This window comes from Corythoichthys intestinalis, chromosome 4 (genome assembly GCF_030265065.1).
Source record: "Corythoichthys intestinalis isolate RoL2023-P3 chromosome 4, ASM3026506v1, whole genome shotgun sequence".
NCBI classification, from domain to species: Eukaryota; Metazoa; Chordata; class Actinopteri; order Syngnathiformes; family Syngnathidae; genus Corythoichthys; species Corythoichthys intestinalis.
Genome location: NC_080398.1, coordinates 7,539,127 through 7,559,092, shown reverse-complemented (window position 1 = coordinate 7,559,092; position 19,966 = coordinate 7,539,127). Strand labels below are relative to the sequence as shown.

Sequence of the window (19,966 nt, the reverse complement as noted above, 5' to 3'; positions counted from 1 at the left end):
ACATGACGAAAAAAAATGCCACAAGTCAAATAAATTTTGCCACAAGTCAAATACATTTTAGCATAAAATGAAAAGTATTTCTGTGTTCTATCTGTGCCAAATAAATCGGGCAGAGAACTTGAAATACATGCTTTTTATTCATTTTGATGGTGGCGCTCTGTCTTTTTATGTTAGACAGGGTCCAACAACAATTGTTTTTTTCCCCGCCTTCATTGTACATTTTGTGGCTCGTGTGACTTCTAGTCGGAAAATTTTCCTTGTAAAATTTTTTAACCAATTTTTCCACCCGCCCCACAGTCAGCCATGCAGGCGGTGAGCTCGGCGGGCATGGAACTGAAAAACGTGGCGGACTTCTACCGTCAATGGAAGGAAATGGGCTGAGGACGGACGGGGACGCCGGCCGGCTATCTCTCTTTCTCTCATTTTCTCTCTCTCCCCTCTTTTTGCCACGTGTGTATCTGCGTCTCCTACAAAGTCCCCCCCCCCGCCCCCTGAAAATAACCTCCGAATGAAGCCGGACGGGCGGAAAAGAGCTTATTCGGGGAGCGGAAAGGCGACGCCGGTCGGTCAATTCTTCCCTCGAAGGGGGGTGACGTGGGGCGGGAGCTCCCGTTCGGGAGACGAGACGCACGCACGTGAAGCAAAAACAGAAAAAAAAATACACACACAAGAAGTGATGTCATATGGGTGGCGCTGGGGTCCCGCACGGGAGGGTGGCGGCCATTTTGGAGAGGAAAGCAAAGCTAAAAAAATTCAAGCACAATCAGCATCAAAAGTAAGTGTCGGGCTGAGATGGGCATTTGAAAATATATTTGTCCTTTTTTTTAAATAAACTCTTTCATGGCGTTTGTCGTCCAATCAATTTGGAGCGGAGCGATGTTGATTCGCTGCCAGCGCCTACTGGTTCGAATGGATCGGACGTCAATGGCGGTGAATGAATCCCGTAATGTTCCTGGGAGAGTTGGGCAATTTCACAATAAAGAAAATAAATGCGCGGGAACATCCTGTTGAGTATTTTGGGGGCACGGATCAAATGTGTTTTGCTGTGGCGGAAAGATGGCATTTTTGCAAAAAAAAAAAAAAAAGACGGTGTGTGAAATCATTATAAACATGGTTGTCATGGGAGTACCTTGGACATGACTGCGTTAGAAAGTCATTTTTTTTCTAATTCGTATTTAAAAAAAAAAAAAAAAAGTAATAATTTCTGTAAAATGTGATTTTTTTTGAAAAATTGATTTTTCTAAAATTGTCCTCAAAATCTAAAACCATCCATTTTTTTCCCCGAAGTGTTTTTTTTTTTTTTCGCCAAAAACTTTTTGAAAAGTAATTCTGTAAAAAATTAAAATTGTGATTTTTTTTTTTTTTTTTTTTTTTTTTTTTTTTTCCCCGCCAACATTTTTTTCTGAGAATTGGATGGACTTCAGAAATACCACTTTTCCCCCCTCAATTGGATTTCATGGTTTGAAAAAAACAAAAAACGTTTGTTTAAAATCTTTACAAAAAACATGATTTATCCATATTTTTGGGAAAAAAAAAAAAAAATCTGACTTTCTATACCAAGTCATTTTAGCTGATATTCACCCCGTCTGATAAAAACGTTTCTTCCCAAAGAAATCTAAAACTTTTTTTTTTTCTTTTCTTATTTTCCTTAACCCTCCTTCCATCTGATCATTAAATTTGAGTTTGGTACCAACAATAAAAACCAACAAAATTAAACAAAAAAACTCGCATTTTAGGTTCATTGTGAAATTTCCCGCCATTGCCCAACACCGTTTTTGTTGTTTGTCCCTTGTCTTGCGGTAAACAAAAAACCTGACAACATTACTGCTGTGTCGAAGTTAATGTTTTTTTTTTGTAACAACCCCCCCATTTGTTTTTTTAAATTTTTGGATGCAATTATGTGGAAGGGAAAGGCCTTTTATTCATCACTTGAAAAGAGGAATGTGGCTCCTCCGGCCCGCCAAGCAAAATGTATCCTGTCTGCGCGTCGGTCTCCATTTTGGTGAGCGTCCAAATCACACGCAAAAAAGACAAACTGCCTCTGTGTTTGGGTGGGTGGTTGGACAGACATCTTTGAACAACAATAAAAAAATTCAACATTGTAATAGTCATGGACCTTTTTCTTTCATTTAAATATATACTCAAACCAGTTTTGAGGGGAAAAAAAACGACATGAACCTGTTTGAGAAATCGGCTTTTATGTTGAAATCCAGCAATGGGAAATTGCAACATTTCTGAGCGAGCCACTTGGAGAGCCTCACGAAATGAAAACTCAATGTTTTGAAATAAGGGAACATTTGAAAAATGACTTTTTGTGTGGAATGAGATCTTTTTAAAAGTCAAATTTCATTTTTTTTTTTTTATATGCTAAAATTGGGGGGGGGGGGGGGGACATTTTAAAAGTGAATTTAAATATTTCAAATTAAAAATGGAAGCTAACATTCTTTGAAAGTGTTTTGTAATTTAAATTGCTGCCAGCCCTTCCACTCCAAATGGATTGGATGTCTGTCACCATCAATGGCAGCAAGTGACTTTGAAATATTAGTTTAACAGTTGAACTTTTTGCTTAATTTATGCTAAAAACTGTTTGCTTTTAACTCATTCGCTGCGATTGACAGCGATAGACCTCCATCCATTTGAACCGCAACGGCTGACATTGAAATGATCACATTTCGGTGACGGCGATGGACGTCCAATCTAGGCATGTGCCGATAACCGATTTCAAGGTATACGGTGGTATGAAAACGTCACGGTTTCAAAACCGCAAAGAATTTGCGTTATAAGGTATTAGCTATTTTTTATGCACCATAAATTCAGGGAGAAATCCGTCGCTTTCAGCTGCAAGGCTCAACCCTTCTCCACTGATTGTTGCTCAGTGTCGGTGCGACGCGACGGCTGGAGGAGGTGAAACTCCTGAACTCCCACCCCCCCCACCCCCCCCCCCCCCCCCCCCCAACTAAGAAAACGAAATTGCTGGTATGGAAATACTTTGGCTATATATAAGTTAGACGGCCGTGGCTTAGAGGAGGGCCAACCGACATGTAAACATGTATGCGAGGGCGTGGCTGCTGAGGAGGCAATACCTCCAATATGATTTCACATTAATACAAAATTAAACGTTAGTATCTTGAACGTTTCCCACCAGCGACGAACTCCAGCTTGTTTAGTGTGTCTAGCACTGATAAAACATGTTTTTTTTTCTCTCTGGCAACTGTCCATGTTAAGAAAGTGTGTATAATGTAAACATGATACGAGTCATACACACTTTTTATGGAAAATACATTATTTTTGTTCTGATGATAAGTTGTGGCTGTGGGTTTACACTCACCTAAAGGACTGCATGTATTTTGATCTTATGTAGAATATATATTTTTTAAATTATTTTAACATTATACTTACGTTCCAATTTGCTAATATGTTTTGAAAAATAAAAATCCTGTACAATCCTGTGACTCGTTACAGGAGTGCTACCATACGCCGCTCTCTACATCAAATTGGTGTCACCCCAGGAGGAACCCTCTTCTAAAGAAAGCCCGCCCGTCTCATCAGACCATAGGACACGGTTCAAGTAATCCATGTGCTTTGTTGACATGTCTTCAGCAAACTGTTTGTGTAGCGTCTCTGCAGCAATGCTGACAGCACTCCTCTAACAAGTCACATGACATTTTGGAGGGAAAATGAAAAGCAGTACTCAATTGGGACATTTAGGGGTGTAGTTTCTGTTGGGGTGTACTCACTTTTGTTGCCAGGGGTTTAGATATTAATGGCTATATTTTGAGGTGAAAATAAATCAACTCTATTAGACTACTTTTCATTGTGTCATTTTGTCAGTTTTGTCCCAGAAATGCGAGGGGTTACTCACTTTTGCGATACACTGTATACTTGACATTTGAACAGTAAGAAGATTGTTTTCTCAGTGTTAATATGGCATAGTAAAAAGATATCATTTAAAAAGTTCGTCGTCTATTTTTCTCCGTCAAGCAAAAAAAGTTGTTGTTCCTTGTTATGACATCATCTCCCCCGCGAAAACTTTTTGTGGAATTCCTGGAAGGCGTACACGCGCATGTCTTGTAGTAAGCGTGCGCGCGCCCGCACGTGGCTCGTGTTGTTGTGATCTCCGCGAGCGGAACACGCCTGTCCCGCTCGGTCACGTGCGCAAGGAGCTCGCTCCCCATTGGCTGGAGAGGACCACTCTGCTCGGGGACGCGGAGACGTCGGAACCCAGCGGAGACGACTCGACGCGACGAAGAGAACAAGAAACAAGAAGACGACACCCGAAAGAAAAAAGTCCGCCTCGCGATGGCCGACGGTCGCGGTGAGTTTTTCCCCTAAAAAAAAGTTTATCACTCGAATTGGGCTGCCAACAGCTGCTATGGTTTCTTATTTGCGCTCTTTTATCAAACTAGCTTGTCAATCATTCCCGCCCAAAATCACCTTTCATTAACTCATTCGCTGCTAGCTCAGCTCAGGTAAATGTTCACAGCAGAGGCGTCACCATGTGGGGATCTGTAGGGGCTGTGCCCACCCCTCAACCACACACACACACACACACACAAGTAATATATATATGATTGGCACAAAAAATCTCAAATATTAAAAAAAAAAAATCTAATGTTATATTTTTTAATGACTTGCCATATCGTTGACCTGATACCATCATTGGCTCAGTCATTTTTGGGCCAAATTGTGATCGCTTTCTGCTCCTTTCAATTCTGCCTTTCTGCTATCCTTGTCCAATTACGGCACATTTTACAAAGCAAAACAATATCAATGAAAAAGGCTGATTTGTCTTCCGGCAAAATCATTTTTTTTTTCTTTTCCAAAACCAGTGAAATATGATGGAGGCAATGATGCGAGTACAACGATATATCATTTTATGTATTTTTACTAAAAACAAAAATGAAATGTAGATATTGTCTCAAAAACTAAAATAGAATATTTAAGTTTTTATGTTATATGACTTGACCCATATATAGTTTTAAAATCAATATATAGGGTGACCCCTCCCCCTCATAAAAATAGGAACAGATATTTTTTTTTCAAATTTGGAAAAAAGGGTCATAAAATGTGTCATAACGCTCTAATATCTTTAACCCCTGCTAACTCCTTTATCCAAGTATTCGACTGAAAATTTTATCGATTAATCGAGTGATTGGATAAAACATTTTTTTTTTAGGTAGAGGGCATTTATAAGTATACATGCAAAAACAAGGCATTTCATCTAATATTGAACCAGTTTCAGTCAATCAATGTCTTTATTTTCGATGTAAATTGTTGAAACTAAGGCTGCAGCTATCGATTATTTTAGTCGTCGATTAATCGATGAACTAGTTAGTTCGAATAATTGAGTAAACGGATAAGGAACATGAAAAATTAAAATACCTGAGCTGAGCCTCAAACGGTATATAAAATAAATGAATAAGGATCTATGTACAAGAAAAGAACAATTGCTAACTTACATAGCAAAAGTCCGCTAGCTTTTTTACAGTGCTCTTAAGAAATGGTTCAGACACATATTCCCACAAAAAAAGGCTAAATATACCAATAATCTAAATTACGAATGCATTAGAAAAAACATTAGCTTTAAAAAAAAAAGGTCTTATGTTGGTCTTAACATGGAGCAGCTGGATTCAGCCATGTGAAATGAGGCAGACTAGTAGGCAGTGTATCCACCCAAATCAATAAAACTAAATGCAAACACTTTCAAAATAAACCATTTCAATGCCACTTTAATTAAACGAATACTCGAAGCAGCAAAATTTAATTTGAATATTTTTTTTCTAATCGAATACTTGAGTAAACCAGTCCTGCAATCACTGACTTTTAAGTTCTTAGTAATCTATTGTACTGTACTTTTTTATTGTAATCTTTTGTTCTTTGTTTTTTTTTGTATCTTTGTGTTACCTGCCCAGGGACTGCAGATGTAAAAAAATAAATAAAATAAAATCAAAAAAATTCTACAATCTGCCATATTTACATCTTTTAGATGTTCATCAATGTGCACTGTTCCTATTAAATAGATAAATAAATGAAATAAAAATCATGAAATTTTAAGTGTACCAAATGCGATACATTTGGCTATAAAGGGTTTCAAATGATTCTCATCATTTTCATCATTCATTTGAATTAAAAACACAAAAACCTGACACAAAAAAATTAAAAAGTGGAAAGAAAGAAAAGAGCCAGTCAGCAAAATATTATGTGTTTTCAAATATGGAAGCTAAAAATTGGGATAACATTCCAAAAATAAAGGGTATTCGGATAAGCGGAAGACGACAACGACATAAATTAAAAAAAAAAAAAAAAACATATACTGCAACTAAATCATTTTAAATGGAATGTTCAAAAATAATTCCATATTTTAATTCCTTTTAAATGATTTATATTGAATATCCATCCATCCATCATCTACCACTTAATTAAGGTTAAAAAAAAAAACCTGAGGAATTTGGATTGGACGCATGTTGCCATCAGTGGCGCTCACACACAAGGGTGGTTCCTGGGTCGGGTTTATAGAGGACCAGGAGTGCAAAAATAAAATTACTATAATAAGTACACAATTATATAAATGATAAAATGTGTTATTATAATGCTTATATTTCAATATTTATTTCAATTTTTATATATTTCACTATTTAATTTTTTTAACTTAATCTCAATTTTCATTGAATTATTTCAACATTTGTTTCCATCCATCCATCCATCCATCCATCATCTTCCGCTTGTTCTGGGGTCGGGTTATTTCCATTTATATTTATTTAAATTTTTAAAATTTATTTCATTATTATTTATTTCAATATTTATTTATTTATTTCAGTATTCATTTATTTCGATTTTTATTTACATATTTTACTATTTATTTATCTCAATTTATTTCAATTTTTATATATTTCACTATTTAATTTTTTTTAAAATTGGCTATTTTAATTTGATATTTTTGTTTCAATATTTATTTATTTCGATTTTATTTATATATTTCACAATTTATTTTAATTTATATCTATTTCAATTTTTATTTATTTGTTTGTTTTATATTTAGATATTTTGCTATTTAATTATTTTGATTTATATCTTTATATTTTATTTTATTTATTTATTTATTGCAATATTTATTCACTTATTTCAATTTTTATTTATTTATTTCAACATTTATTTATTTTATTCCTAAACTCTTGTTCCCCTTGAAGACCATGAAATCATTTTATCTGTCATTGGCTCATCAAACTCGGTGGGCGGGGTTTGAGTTGAGTGAGCCAATTGCTCCTTCCTTCTCAACATGGCTTTGCAAAACACGTTGGACCCTGACCACTTGGCTTAGAAAACAGCGGTTAATCACAAGTATATTTCATGTGCTGTTTTTCATGGGTCAACTGTTGTTGTTGTTTTTTTTCTTTCTTTTTTTTTAATTTGTTTTATTTTGGGGGCGGGCGCCAAAGTGTCTTGTCGCCCAGGGCACTACATAGGCTAGGAACGCCACTGCTCACACACAAGTCAAAGCGGTCTTTGTACGGTGGCGGGCATAAGCGACAAGAGCACAAAGAAAAGCTGGCCAGGAATTTAACAGAAGGGGAGAGAGAAAAGGCTTCCACAAAAAGTGTCAAATCAAACACGGTGTACTTTTGAGGAATGTTTTGCTCGAAAAAGAACGCCATTCCCTCCCCCGGGTCACGTGAGCTCGCATTCCGACGAGGCCTGCCCGCACACGCCGGCCCGCCTGCGACACAAAACGCCAATTATTAGGGCGGGAAGACAATCTCATATTGACAACAAAAGTATGCTGTCCTCACTTCAAAGCGTCTACTTTTTGCCACGAAGCTTTAAAAATCAGACTTCTTGCTTTTTTGTCTGATTTATAAATATAATGACCTCAAACCATTGCCCTCTTTAGACCGTCGTAAAACTAGAAAAAAAAGTACACAAGCATAGCATTAGCAACAACTAGGGCTGCAGCTATCGATTATTTTAGTAGTCGATTAATCGATGAGCTAGTTAGTTCGATTATTCGAGTAATCGAATAAGGAACATAAAAATTTTAAATACCTGAGCTGAGCATCACACGGTACAAAAAAACGAAAAAATGAGGATCTATGTACAACAAAAGAACATTTGGCTAACTTACATAGCAAAAAGCCGCTAGCTTAAATGCTTTAAAACGCTAATTTTTTTGGTTTCTTTTTTTAACACAATGCTCTTAACAAATGGTTCAGACACATATTCCCACAAAAAACGGCTAAATATACCCATCAACTACTTTACGAATGCATTAAAAAAACATTAGCGCAAACTAATACTTAGCTTATGTTGGTTTTAACAATGAGCAACTGGATTTCTTCACCTGAAATGAGGCAGACTAGAGGGCAGTGTTTTTTCTAATTGAATACTCGAGTTAATCGATTAATCGTTGCAGCACTAGCAACAACGTTAGCTTAGCACGCTAGACAAGTTCACTAAACACACAAAAATCGTCCATACAAAAAAATGAACATTTCTTGCTTTAACAGATTATATACATTATTTTCCCATCTATACTAACGGACAAATCTTATCCAGGGATTATATATATAAGCACAATATTACAATGTAGGCGTCAGCCTGAGACGTCGTGCAGCCATATTGAATTGGCAAGAAAACAATAAACCATGTTGCAAAGCGACCACAAGAGTTCGCTGTTGTACAGGACAAAAAACCCTGCTGTAACACTTGCCAAAAGGCAGAATAAAAAGACAAAGAAATTGCCAAATGAGCTCAAAAACCTACTGAAGTATCTAATTTTTTTTTTTAATTTAATGTAATTGTAAAATTATTCATTAATTTATTAATAATAATAATAATAACAAATAGCGCAACAAAAGAAGAATTAGCTAACTTGCACAGCAAAAGTCTCCTAGCTTAAATGCAATAAAATGCTACCTTTTTTTTCTTTGACAATGCTCTTAACATATCTTTCAAACTCATATTCCTACAGATAAGCTGCTAAATACACTTATTGTTAACTAAATTATAAAAAAACATGTTGGCTCAAAGAAAAACTTAACTCATTTTGGTCTTCAAAAATCATGTTTATTTCAAAATTTCACATGGCATTTTATGCTCCTGAATGAAATGGGCCACTGGGATGCGTGTGGAAGCGATTGATATATTTATTCAATCTTTTTAATCCAGCGCCATGAAAATGAGTGACTCCCTGGATTGACGAAAAATGTGACGTCAGCTTCAGCTGAGAATGCGCTTTTCTCAGCTTGGCTGTGAACATCCCCCATGCGCCGATGTCGGCCAGTTTGTCCACCGAGAATGGTCTATTTTCGGCGTTCATTCCCGGCGATGAGCACTGCCGGCCGAACGTGGCCGCAGCAGAATGACGAGCCGTAACTTTCTCGCCGCCGGGGGCCGGCCGATCGGTGAAGAGAATCAACCTCGCCGCCTTGTGTGACATGTGTCGTGGTAGTTTTGTGTGCTTTTTCGTTTTCGAAAGGCGTGAGACTTGGAAACGCCGCTCGGTTTGGATTAGCATGTCGGCTAGCTGTCACGCCTCCTGCTTTGTTTACGTTCTCCAAAGCCGGGGTGGGGAAATGACAAAAGCCGGACTAACTCCGGTGGGCTTCATATGCCATGAAACTGCTATGGCAGCATATAGATATATTGTTCTATCAAACACAACAGTTCTTTTGGCTTAAAATATAGCAGTTTATTTTAAAGAGGGGAGCAAGAGCAGAAACGGCTTTTTCAGCCTTGTCTGTGTTTTCCGCCATATATTTATTTTCCATTTAAAGTTAGGGCTGTCAAAATTATCGCGTTAACGGGCGTTAATTAATTTTTTAAATTAGTCACGTTAAACTATTTGATGCAATCCACGCACATGCCCCGCTCAGATTAAAATGACAGCAGGGTAATGTTTGCTTGTTACCTGTTTTTTGGTGTTTGGCGCCCTCTGCTGGCGCTTGGGTCCAAATGATTTTATGGGTTTAAGCACAATAAGTGAGCATGGTGTAATTATTGACATCAACAATGGCGAGCTACTAGTTTATTTTTTGATTGAAAATTTTACAAATTCTAATAAAACGAAAACATTAAGAGGAGTTTTAATTTAACATTTCTATAACTTGTTCTAACATTTATCTTTTAAGAACTACAAGTCTTTCTATCCATGACAGAATGTTAATGCCATCTTGTTGATTTATTGTTACAATAAACAAATACAGTACTTATGTACCATATGTTGAATGTATGTATCTATCTTGTGTCTTATCTTTCCATTCCAACAATAATTTCCAGCAAAATATGGCATATTTTACAGATGGTTTGAATTGCGATTAATTATGATTCATTTTTAAGCTGTAATTAACTCGATTAAAATTTGAATCGTTTGACAGCCCTAATTTAAACACATTGTTAGAGTATCATTTAAAAAAAAAATGCAATTTGACCGTATGAACTCATTCATGGCCTTGTCAGGTATATGTGTTGTGTTTGTTCATAAAAGAAGAAGAAAAGCTAACGAGACTGGTTTGCCCTTGCACGCAGCGTCGCCGTCGCCACCACGCCGGCGTCCCAGAGGCCCGGACGACGACGCCTCGCCGTCCGAGCGCCGCGTCTGGCTGCCGGTGCGGCGCGCCCGCCTGGGGGAGGCGTGCCGGCAAAGCGCCGCCGCCCTCCTGGGCCTCAGAATCCCGCTGGCGCCGCTCTTTGACGTCCACCAGGTGCCTGAGGTGAGAAGCACTCGGCTCTGGCGCCGCGTTCGGGCAATGAACCGAGTCGCCGTTTGGTCACGTGGTTTGGCAGGTTTTCCGCGAGGACGGCATCCTGTCGGGCTACCGTCACCCGCGGAGTTCGGCGCTGGACTGCCTGCTCAGTAGCTTCCGCTTGAACAACGAGACCCTCAACATCTGGACGCACTTCCTGCCCACCTGGTATGAATAAGACACGCCCACAAGCACTCTTTACCTCATTGACCGCCACTTCTTTTGGGTCACGTCCTGTCTTAGGTGTCAATTTGTGTTGAATTTGGGTCATCTCATGACATTTTTAGTGGTCTTGCGCCACTTCCTGATGACCACTAATGGAGATTTTTTTTTCTTTTTTTTGAATGAATGTGTTTACGTCGGACGTGTAGCTCCGCCAATGGCAGCCAATGAGTTAGAGATATGATTTTGGTGCAAAGGAATTGAAGCAGTGTTTTCTCAGGTACTTCTTGTGGCGCCTGGCGTCGCTGAGCCGCAGCGTCAACTTTTGGAGCGACGCCTACACGTGGCCCCTGCTATCCTACATGCTGCCGGCCTGCGCCTACCCCTTGGCCTCCTGCTGCGCGCACACCTTCAGCGCCATGTCGGCCGAGTGGCGACACGTCTGCTACTTCCTAGATTACGCCGCCCTCAGCCTCTACAGCCTCGGTGAGTCTTTCTCTTCTCCTCGGCTACCCGTCCAAACATTGACGTGTACGGTATGTCTGCAACTGACTGGGAGACACTTGAACGTTGGACAAATTTTGATCAGTGTGAAAACAACATATTTTTTAAAAATATACATCAAATGAAAAATCAATGTAATTGTATATAATAAAACAAAAAAAGTAAAGGGAATGACAAAATATACCATATTTTCCGCACTATTAGGTGCATCCGAGTATAAGGCGCACCTATTTTAAAACTGTTTTCATATATAGGGTGTGCTGCATTATAAGGTGCAGTAGTGGTGGTAGTAGTAGTAGTAGTAGTGGTGGTTAAGAGTTGCGTTATACATCCACTAGATCAGATGTGTCCAAAGTGCAGCCCGTGGTCAAATTTCATCCGGCCCCCAGCCTCTGTCATAAGATCAATATTGTCTGGCCCGCACACAGACTTAATAAATTGGTCAGCTGTACTACTACCAGCATATGAAGTAGCTTACACACTAAATGCTGCTCCTCATTTACCCACTAAAAGGCAGCAGTACTCTAAGCAACATGAGCCCGTGTGATCCTTGACTTCCAATTTTCTAAAATGGCGACAATCAACAAAAAAAACAAAGTTGACTGCGACGGCTGACGCTTCAAGGATAGGTGGAAATTAAACTATTTCTTGAATAAAATATGCAACAACTGTGTCTGCCTCATTTGCAAAGACACAGACACGCTGTTTTTAAACAATTCAATGTGAGGCGATATTACCAAACAAGACACGCTAACATCTACGACAAGATTACAGGGAAGATATGCAGCGAGAAATTGAAGCAAGTTTTGAAGCTAGTTTAATTTCACAGCAGCAGTATTTCGCAAGAGCCCGAGAGTCGAAAGAGAACGCTAGTTGCGAGATTGTTGAAATGATTAATTTAAAAAATATAATAAAACAAATGTGACACACAGAATGGCTTGCTAAAATTTGCTTAAATATATTGTTCTGCGTAAAGGACGTCAGCCAAGGTCGGCCCCCCACATTTTTACCACACCAAATCTGGCCCCCTTGGCAAAAAGTTTGGACACCCCTGCACTAGATGGTGCTGCGCTAAAAGGAATGTCATGCCATGATTGAATTTAATGATTTGCCTTCCTTTACCCTTTCAAAATAAAAGCATGATCTCACAAAGCAGGAAACACATAAAGAATATGAACAAGGCCATTTACAGTGCGCCTTATAGTGCGAAAAATGCAGTTTTTTTTTTTTTTTTAATATTTCAAACAAAATCTGGTCATTAACTGAATTTTAAAAAAATACAGATTTTGAAAGATACATTAAGAAATAAAATCAATTGAATTGAATGAAATTACAAAAATGAAAATATCAAGTATTTGAATAGACATATTATTACTGTCATTAAAATGTTAATATTAAAAAATCTAGTATTGAAAAGAAAATCTGGTATTTAAATGATTTTTTGGGGGGGGGGATAAAAAAAATGAAATTCATTGAATGCAATTACAAAAACAAATGCCAAGTATTGAAAGAAAGAAAAAAATACTGGAATTATATGAAAAAGTTACTAAAAATATAGTATTAAAAATATAATTGAAATGAATGAAAATATATTTTGATCTTAAAAACATTTTGAATATACTGTACATGTCAAAAATATTTATTTATTTAGTTAAAAGAAATAAAAGGTTTTATACAAAAATATACAGTGATCCTTTTTTTATTTATTTATTTTTAAACGTTTTTTTTTGTTTTTTTCTGTTAGGGTTTGTTGAATGTATTCAGATTTAACAGCATTGGAAGGAGATACATATGTGTTTCCCCATAGTATAAAAATAAATATAATTTTAATAAAACAACAACAACACACAAAAAGACCCTATTTGTATATTTTAAAAAATGTCGAAGTACAATGCTAGTCTGTTAGCGAATGTAGCTAGCAGCCACCTGATGTAAACAGAGCTTTTCCGGTGAAAATTCTTGTGAATAAATGCTTAAATCCCCAAATTCTTCCAAGATATGGACATAAAACAGTCTCAATTCTTGGTTTAAAGCCAAAAAAAGGGCAGTTAGCATTTATTTTACGTAAATATGTCGAACTATGATGCCAATGCTGTAGCGGCTGATTTCTCCCATTGATTTTTTTCCCCGCAATGTTTCAAAATGCATGCATGGTACGATAATGACCTTGAATTCTGGAACAAATCACTCCTGAGACAATCTGGTTTGTATGTGGTGCAGCTGTCGTACTTTTTCAACTTAAATCCGGCGGTAGATCGCTGCATGTGACCGACTGCTACTAAACGAAGCGGCGAATGTGTCACGTCTAGGGCTGCAGCTATCGATTATTTTAGTCGTCGATTCATCGATTAACTTTTTAGTTCAAATAATCGAGTAATCGGATAAAGAACATAAAGAATGCCCTGAGCTGAGCCTCAAACGGAATAAGAAAAATAAATAAATGAGGATCTATTTACAAGAAAAGAACAGTTGGCTAACTTACATAGCAAAAGTCCACTAGCTTAAATGCTATAAAATGCTCTTAACAAATGGTTCGGACACATATTCTCACAAAATATGGCTAAATATACCTATAAAACTAAATTACGAATGCATTAAAAAAAAAAAAAAACTTATGTTGGTCTTAACAGGGAGCAGACGGATTCAGCCACGTGAAATGAGGTAGACTAGAGGGCCGTGATCAAATCAATAAAACTAAATGCAAACGCTTTCAAAACGAACTATTACAACGCCACTTTAATGAAACGAATACTCGAAGCGGCCAAATTTAATTTGAATCCTTTTTCTAATCGAATACTCGAGTTAATCGATTAATCGATGCAGCGCTAGTCACGTTAGTACATTATCAAGTCTATGTTATGATATAAAAGAAAACAATCATTTGTACATGTAGGCCTATACATGCATGTAGCTTAACATCTTTTGTTTTTAATTGGAAAAAAAATCTGTTATCGAGTAAGGGCGCAAAGTAGCCAGGATTTATTTCTAGACATATATTCAAATACATACATTAAAAGAATTCCTAAATGTATATGATTTGTTCCGCCCTGTGTACGGGATGTCAATGACAGGCAGCGCCATCTGCTACGGCCGCTACGTGATGCCCGACGCCTGGCTGGACGGTTGGCTGCACCGCCACTTTGTGCCCGTCGCCCTGGTCAACAGCTTCTTCTGCACCGCCGTCTCCTGCTACTCGAGGTCTTTCGGTCGCTTCGTGGCAATACCGTCCGCGGTCCGCTGGTCCGCTTAGCGCGTGGCTTTCCGCCGGCAGGTCGGTGGAGGCGGACTTCCCTCAGAAGAGCAAAGCGTTGCGCACGGCGGCCTTCGCGGTGCCCTTCGTCTTTGACAGCTTGCCCGTCTTCTACAGGGTCAGACTTCGCCAACGTTCAAAGAAACGTAAAAGCGAAACGGCCGACCGGCTGACTTTTTGCCTTTTTAGCTGCTGGCGGCATGCGGAGGCGGCGGCGATGGCAGCAGTGGCGGCGGCGAGGCTCTGCTCGCCCATTTTTACCAGGTGACCTTGGCCTTGCTCACCTGCTTCCTCTTCACGTCACACCTGCCCGAAAGGTTGGCGCCGGGCCGCTTCGACTACTTTGGTAGGTCTTTTTTGACCTTTTGGGACGCTTGGATGTCACCAGTCCATTTTTTTTCACTCTTAGTCTATTAAAATGGTTGGTTGGCTCTTAAAGTTTGAGCCCAAATGATAGAATATATATTTTTATTTCAGTATCTTTTCAACCTTTATTTATTGTCATTTTTTTGGTTCATTTTCAAATGTTTTAAATTTCTATTTCCATTTTTACTGATATGAATGTATTAATGTACTTCAAATGTAAATATATTTGTAATTTTTGGGGATTTATTTTAATTTCATTTTATTTCAATTTTATTGATTGTTGATGTATGTATGTATTTTATTAATCAACATTTATGGTCTTTTTTAAAAAACTATAATTTTTATTTATTTCTATTTTTATTTATTACTGCATTATTTCAGTTTTATTTCAACAGTTATTCCTTATTAAATAACTTATTTTTTTACATTTTTAAAGTACTATTATTATAATTATTAATATAATTATATAATCATTATTATTTCAGTATTTATTATTAAAAAAAAAAACTAATGTAATATACTGTATTTTTATTTCTAGATCGAATTCTTATTTCGATTTTTATTTACCCATTTATGGTCATGTTTTACCTCATTTTAATTGTATTATTATTTTCTAAATATATTATCAATATTATTCATTCAAATTATTTTATTCTTCCAATTTCTTTTAAATTCTTATTAAATATATAGTAGATGTATATGATTTTAAAATATTATCCATTTTTATTATTTAAATTTGTATCAACATTGATTCATTTTGTTTATTATTTCAATCAGTCTTTATAATAATAATGTAATAATCGTTTAAATAAATTTAAATATTCCCATTAAATATTTCATTTGTTTTATTAAAAAAACATGTTATTTGTCATAATAAAAATAATTAATATACCGTAGTGTATTTCAATTTATTTGCATTTTTCTTGGACGTGTATTTGTTTTTCTTTTTTGCTCAGGCCATAGCCATCAGCTATTCCACGTGTGCGCGGTAGCGGCGACGCACTTCCAGATGAGGGCGGTGCTGAGCGACATGACGTGGCGGCGGGCGCGACTGGAGGCGGCGGGGCCCGCCCCTTCCCTGCGCGCCACGGCCGGCGCCCTGGCCCTGGGCCTGGCCCTCAACGCCGTCGTGGTGGCCCTCTTTAGCGCGCCCCTTCTTCGCCGCCGCCGCCGTGCGACAAACTCCTCAGCGCAAGGATGACAAAAGCTTTCAACGGATGGCACCGAAAGGTTGATTCCCTTCGGGCTGGGTTATTGATCGTATCGCACCATTAGGTCACTTTCTTGGTTCCGGGGTGGATCTAAACCCTGTATTTTCATCGGCTGCCATTGATGACGATAGTTGAACCGGATCTGCTTTACGAATGGACCGTTTCTACATTTTAACACGGAAAACACATCTCCTAAACGGGCTTTAATGTTGCTCCATAAACGAATTGATTGGCTGCTAGTCCAACGTCCCATCTATTTGGACCGGACCGCTAACGATGGAACCGATGACAATTAGTTGAAAATGGAGCAAGTAACAAATGGATTTTAATGTCCGCTCATTGTGTTTGATGTTAAAGTTGCCCCTGCTAAGATGGCTGCCACACGGGCACACCTTTATGCTAACTATGCTATACTGGGAGGGCTAGCAGTGATTGTACAGGGGACAAGTTATAGCTGTTGTTGTTGTTTTCTGTCATTATTGGGAGGAATCGAGAAAGCCACAGGTACGCGGCGGCCATGTCAGGAAGGGCAACTTTGTTCGATCGCTGCCGACTCTCCCGTTCTAAATGGATTGGACGTCGATCACTGTCATTGGCGGCGAAGGAGTTCACGTTACCGTGAAGCATTATCGTTTCATCGTTGCCGAAAATCCCGGTCATAATGGATTAGATGTCTATCAGGGGTCCCCAACCTATTCCACTAAGGCACACTGTGGGTGCAGGATTTCATTCTTACCAAACAAGATGACAACACTTTTTCCCCAATCTGGTGTTTTACAAGTGCAATCAGTTGATTGCAGTCAGGTGTGGCTTGTTTTAGCAGAAGCCTCATTGGTTCAACTGTCTCTGCTGGATCGGCTGGAACAAAAACCAGGACCCACAGTGTGCCTTGAGGACTGGGTTGACTATCGTCATCAATGGCAGTCAATGAGTTCAGCTATTTGGTCACGGCCCAAAGCCACAGGAGGGCGCCGCCGCGTATCGGCTTGGAATTCACTGAAACGGGCTTCCTGTGCGGTGCTCATTTTTGCAACTTGTCCACAAACACAACACTGCCTCATATTTTAGTCTTCTTTTTAGAAATGTATTTAATTCAGTTGTGATGTTCTTGACACCAAAAAAAATGACAAACGGCTAACTATTTTTTATTTACCAGCATGTATTTGTACTGTCATTTTATTTTGGGAAAGTTTTCTAGAGTTTTGGGCCAAAATGAGATTTGAAAAGGGGTTAAACCATTCCAAATAACATGAGGTCCTTTTATATTTGTCATGAAATCCACATTTTTTTTTGGTCTTTTATACAACATACGACCCTGAAAAATTGACACAAATATTTTTTATTTTTGGTACTTGGGATTTTGGACAAAACTTTAGTGTACATGGAACAAAAAGTGGTACCTTGATTTAAGAGTAGGGCTGGGTGATGAGCCCCCAAATCAATCTGAAATCCCTCCATATCATAAAAAAAGCCCAAAAATTTCAAATTAAAAAAAAAATTTTTTTTTTTTAAATCGCCCTGGCCTACTGAGGAGTGTGACCATGCTCATACCTCAAAACACTTGTACGTCAAATCATCTGGTACAATATGATTCGTTTTTGCCTTTTTTTCAGTCACTAATCAAACATTTTGAAAGCCAGTGGAAAAAGCGTGGCAACGGGAAGTGCTTTCATGAAGCGTAACATTTTGTAGAGTTTCAAAGTAAAAAGCAAATGTCTTATTTTGAAAAAACGGGAGACTATTTCCTTTTTGGCCGCCAGAGACGTCTATGGCCGCCTATGGAAACGCACGTGACTCGAGGGTCCAGAGGCGGGGTCGCACATTGTGGTGGATGTAGAAGCACTAAACACGCACTTACTGTATTAATAATAATGATAACGATAAAAATGTGTTGTGTTTTTGGTGGAAAATCTCAGAAAAGAAACATTTCCACATCCTACCATGATTTAGTCTTCATATGTTTTGTCTGTGTCCTCTACAGGAATATCCACTCATTGGCGGTGATAGACATCCAATCATCTTTAAATGGATTGGACGTCTGTCACTGTCAATGGCACTGAAAGAGTTAAGAAGCGGTCTGGAAAGAAGCAGGGAAAAAAAGGGGAAAAAATGGCTGCTTTGGAATGTATTGGTCAACTATTTGAATGTAGATATTTTTTCTATGCCAACTTTTCGACTAATAAATGGAAATTCTTTAATAAAAAAGTCCATTTGTATTGTTTTAATTGTACTCACTTATAAAGGCATTTAATAAAATCAAGTTCAAATTCAATACATATTTAAAAGTATTTTTATCTACTACAGTAAATAGTAAATTGATTGATTTGTCAATATGTTTCTTGATCTATAATTTTCCTGATTTAAATTTGTGTTGATTTTTTCACTATTTTCATTTCAACACATATCATATTTGTTGTAAACTTGTCAATCTTTTTTATTTATTAAAATAATTTAAATTTTTTGGTAATGTTCAATTTTGATTTATTTCCTTTCAAATTTTCACTTTTTAGTTCAATATTTATTCATTTCGCTTCGTATTCATTTCAACTTCTATTTGAGTTTATTCAATTTAATGTTATATGAGTACATATTGATTTCATTTAATATGAAAATATTTGTTTAGTCATTTGTGTTAGTCTTATTTTTATTTAATGCATTTATATTCATTTGTTATAGTGTTATGTGATTAAAAACAAGTTCTTATTTTTATCTTATAAATGTAATTATTGTATTTATTTTTTAGGGTTGGTTATTATTTTTGTAACTATATACTGTATATTTGATACATGAAAATACTTGATTTGGCCGAGGGCAGTTTTGAGATTGACCACCAGAGGACGCGCTTGCCCACTAAACGAGATGCAATTCAAAAAAAATTTTTTATTTTTTTCCCCCTCTATCTGATTTGTATTTGTATTCATTTAATATAGTGTTATTTATGATTAAAAACTCAAACTATCTTATTTCTAGCTAACAAATGTAATTAATTGTAATTGGTTTTGTAGCGGTAACTATTGTAATTTTATATGTTTTTGCTAGAGATGTCGATCGGGTCCGAAGACGTCATTTTCAAAGTATCGGATTTGCCAAAAAAATATCGGCCGTGCCTTTTTTAAATATATATATATATATATATATATATATATATATATATATATATATATATATTTTTTTTTTTATTATTATTAAATTGTTTTCTAATTGTATTTAACGTCACAGACATAATATGTTACACTTATCCAGTCTTTAGTTTAGACTTAAGGTAGGGTTATCAAATTTATCCCAATAACGGCGGTAATTAATTTTTTAAAAAATGTATTACGTTAAAATATTTAACGCAATTAATGCATGTGCTGCACGACCCACTCATGCATTGTCACTCTCCATCTGTAATGGTGCCGTTTTGCCTATATAGAGAGCTAACAGGCAGCGTAAAATGAGTAGAGTGAATTTTGGCAGCCTTTGGAGCCTTATTTTAATTGGCTGAAGCCTTACCATCCCTCTCCCTTCGATTAGAAATATAATGGGAAGCAATGTGGGGAAGCAAGGCAGCAATTGATCTTTTTCTTAACACCTTATGTTATTTCCCAACGCAGAGAAGATATATCAATTAGTAGCACTACACACAGTAGTGGTTCCACTTCCCACCATGCATTTGGGCATGGCCTTCAGTATCATTTACTGAAAGCTCAACAAATACACTAGATGGCAATATTTAGTCACAATATACAAAG

At 37.3% G+C, this 19,966-nt stretch overlaps 2 protein-coding genes across 2 annotated transcripts in view; both read left to right on the top strand.

Annotated features, from left to right (window-relative positions):
* The window catches only part of smg5 (SMG5 nonsense mediated mRNA decay factor), a 33,690-nt gene extending 31,394 nt beyond the window's left edge, over window positions 1-2,296 (top strand). The window contains exon 21 of the mRNA XM_057834589.1: window positions 298-2,296. Coding sequence (XP_057690572.1) covers window positions 298-381 — 84 coding nt within the window. The 3' untranslated portion in view covers window positions 382-2,296. The remainder of the gene's footprint in view (window positions 1-297) is intronic.
* Window positions 2,297-4,098: 1,802 nt separating this feature from the next.
* On the top strand, window positions 4,099-18,437 carry paqr6 (progestin and adipoQ receptor family member VI). The gene is made up of 8 exons (XM_057834269.1): window positions 4,099-4,315; window positions 10,522-10,706; window positions 10,780-10,907; window positions 11,182-11,387; window positions 14,477-14,603; window positions 14,677-14,773; window positions 14,845-15,001; window positions 15,978-18,437. The coding sequence occupies exons 1-8, from the start codon at window positions 4,300-4,302 to the stop codon at window positions 16,220-16,222; spliced, it is 1,161 nt and encodes a 386-aa protein (XP_057690252.1). The 5' UTR covers window positions 4,099-4,299; the 3' UTR covers window positions 16,223-18,437.
* Window positions 18,438-19,966: the final 1,529 nt, after the last annotated feature.

Coding starts and splice junctions, on each gene's coding strand:
- paqr6 (XM_057834269.1), top strand. Junction 11,388..14,476: donor CCTCAGCCTCTACAGCCTCG/GTGAGTCTTTCT, acceptor TGTCAATGACAG/GCAGCGCCATCTGCTACGGC. Junction 14,774..14,844: donor GCTTGCCCGTCTTCTACAGG/GTCAGACTTCGC, acceptor TTGCCTTTTTAG/CTGCTGGCGGCATGCGGAGG.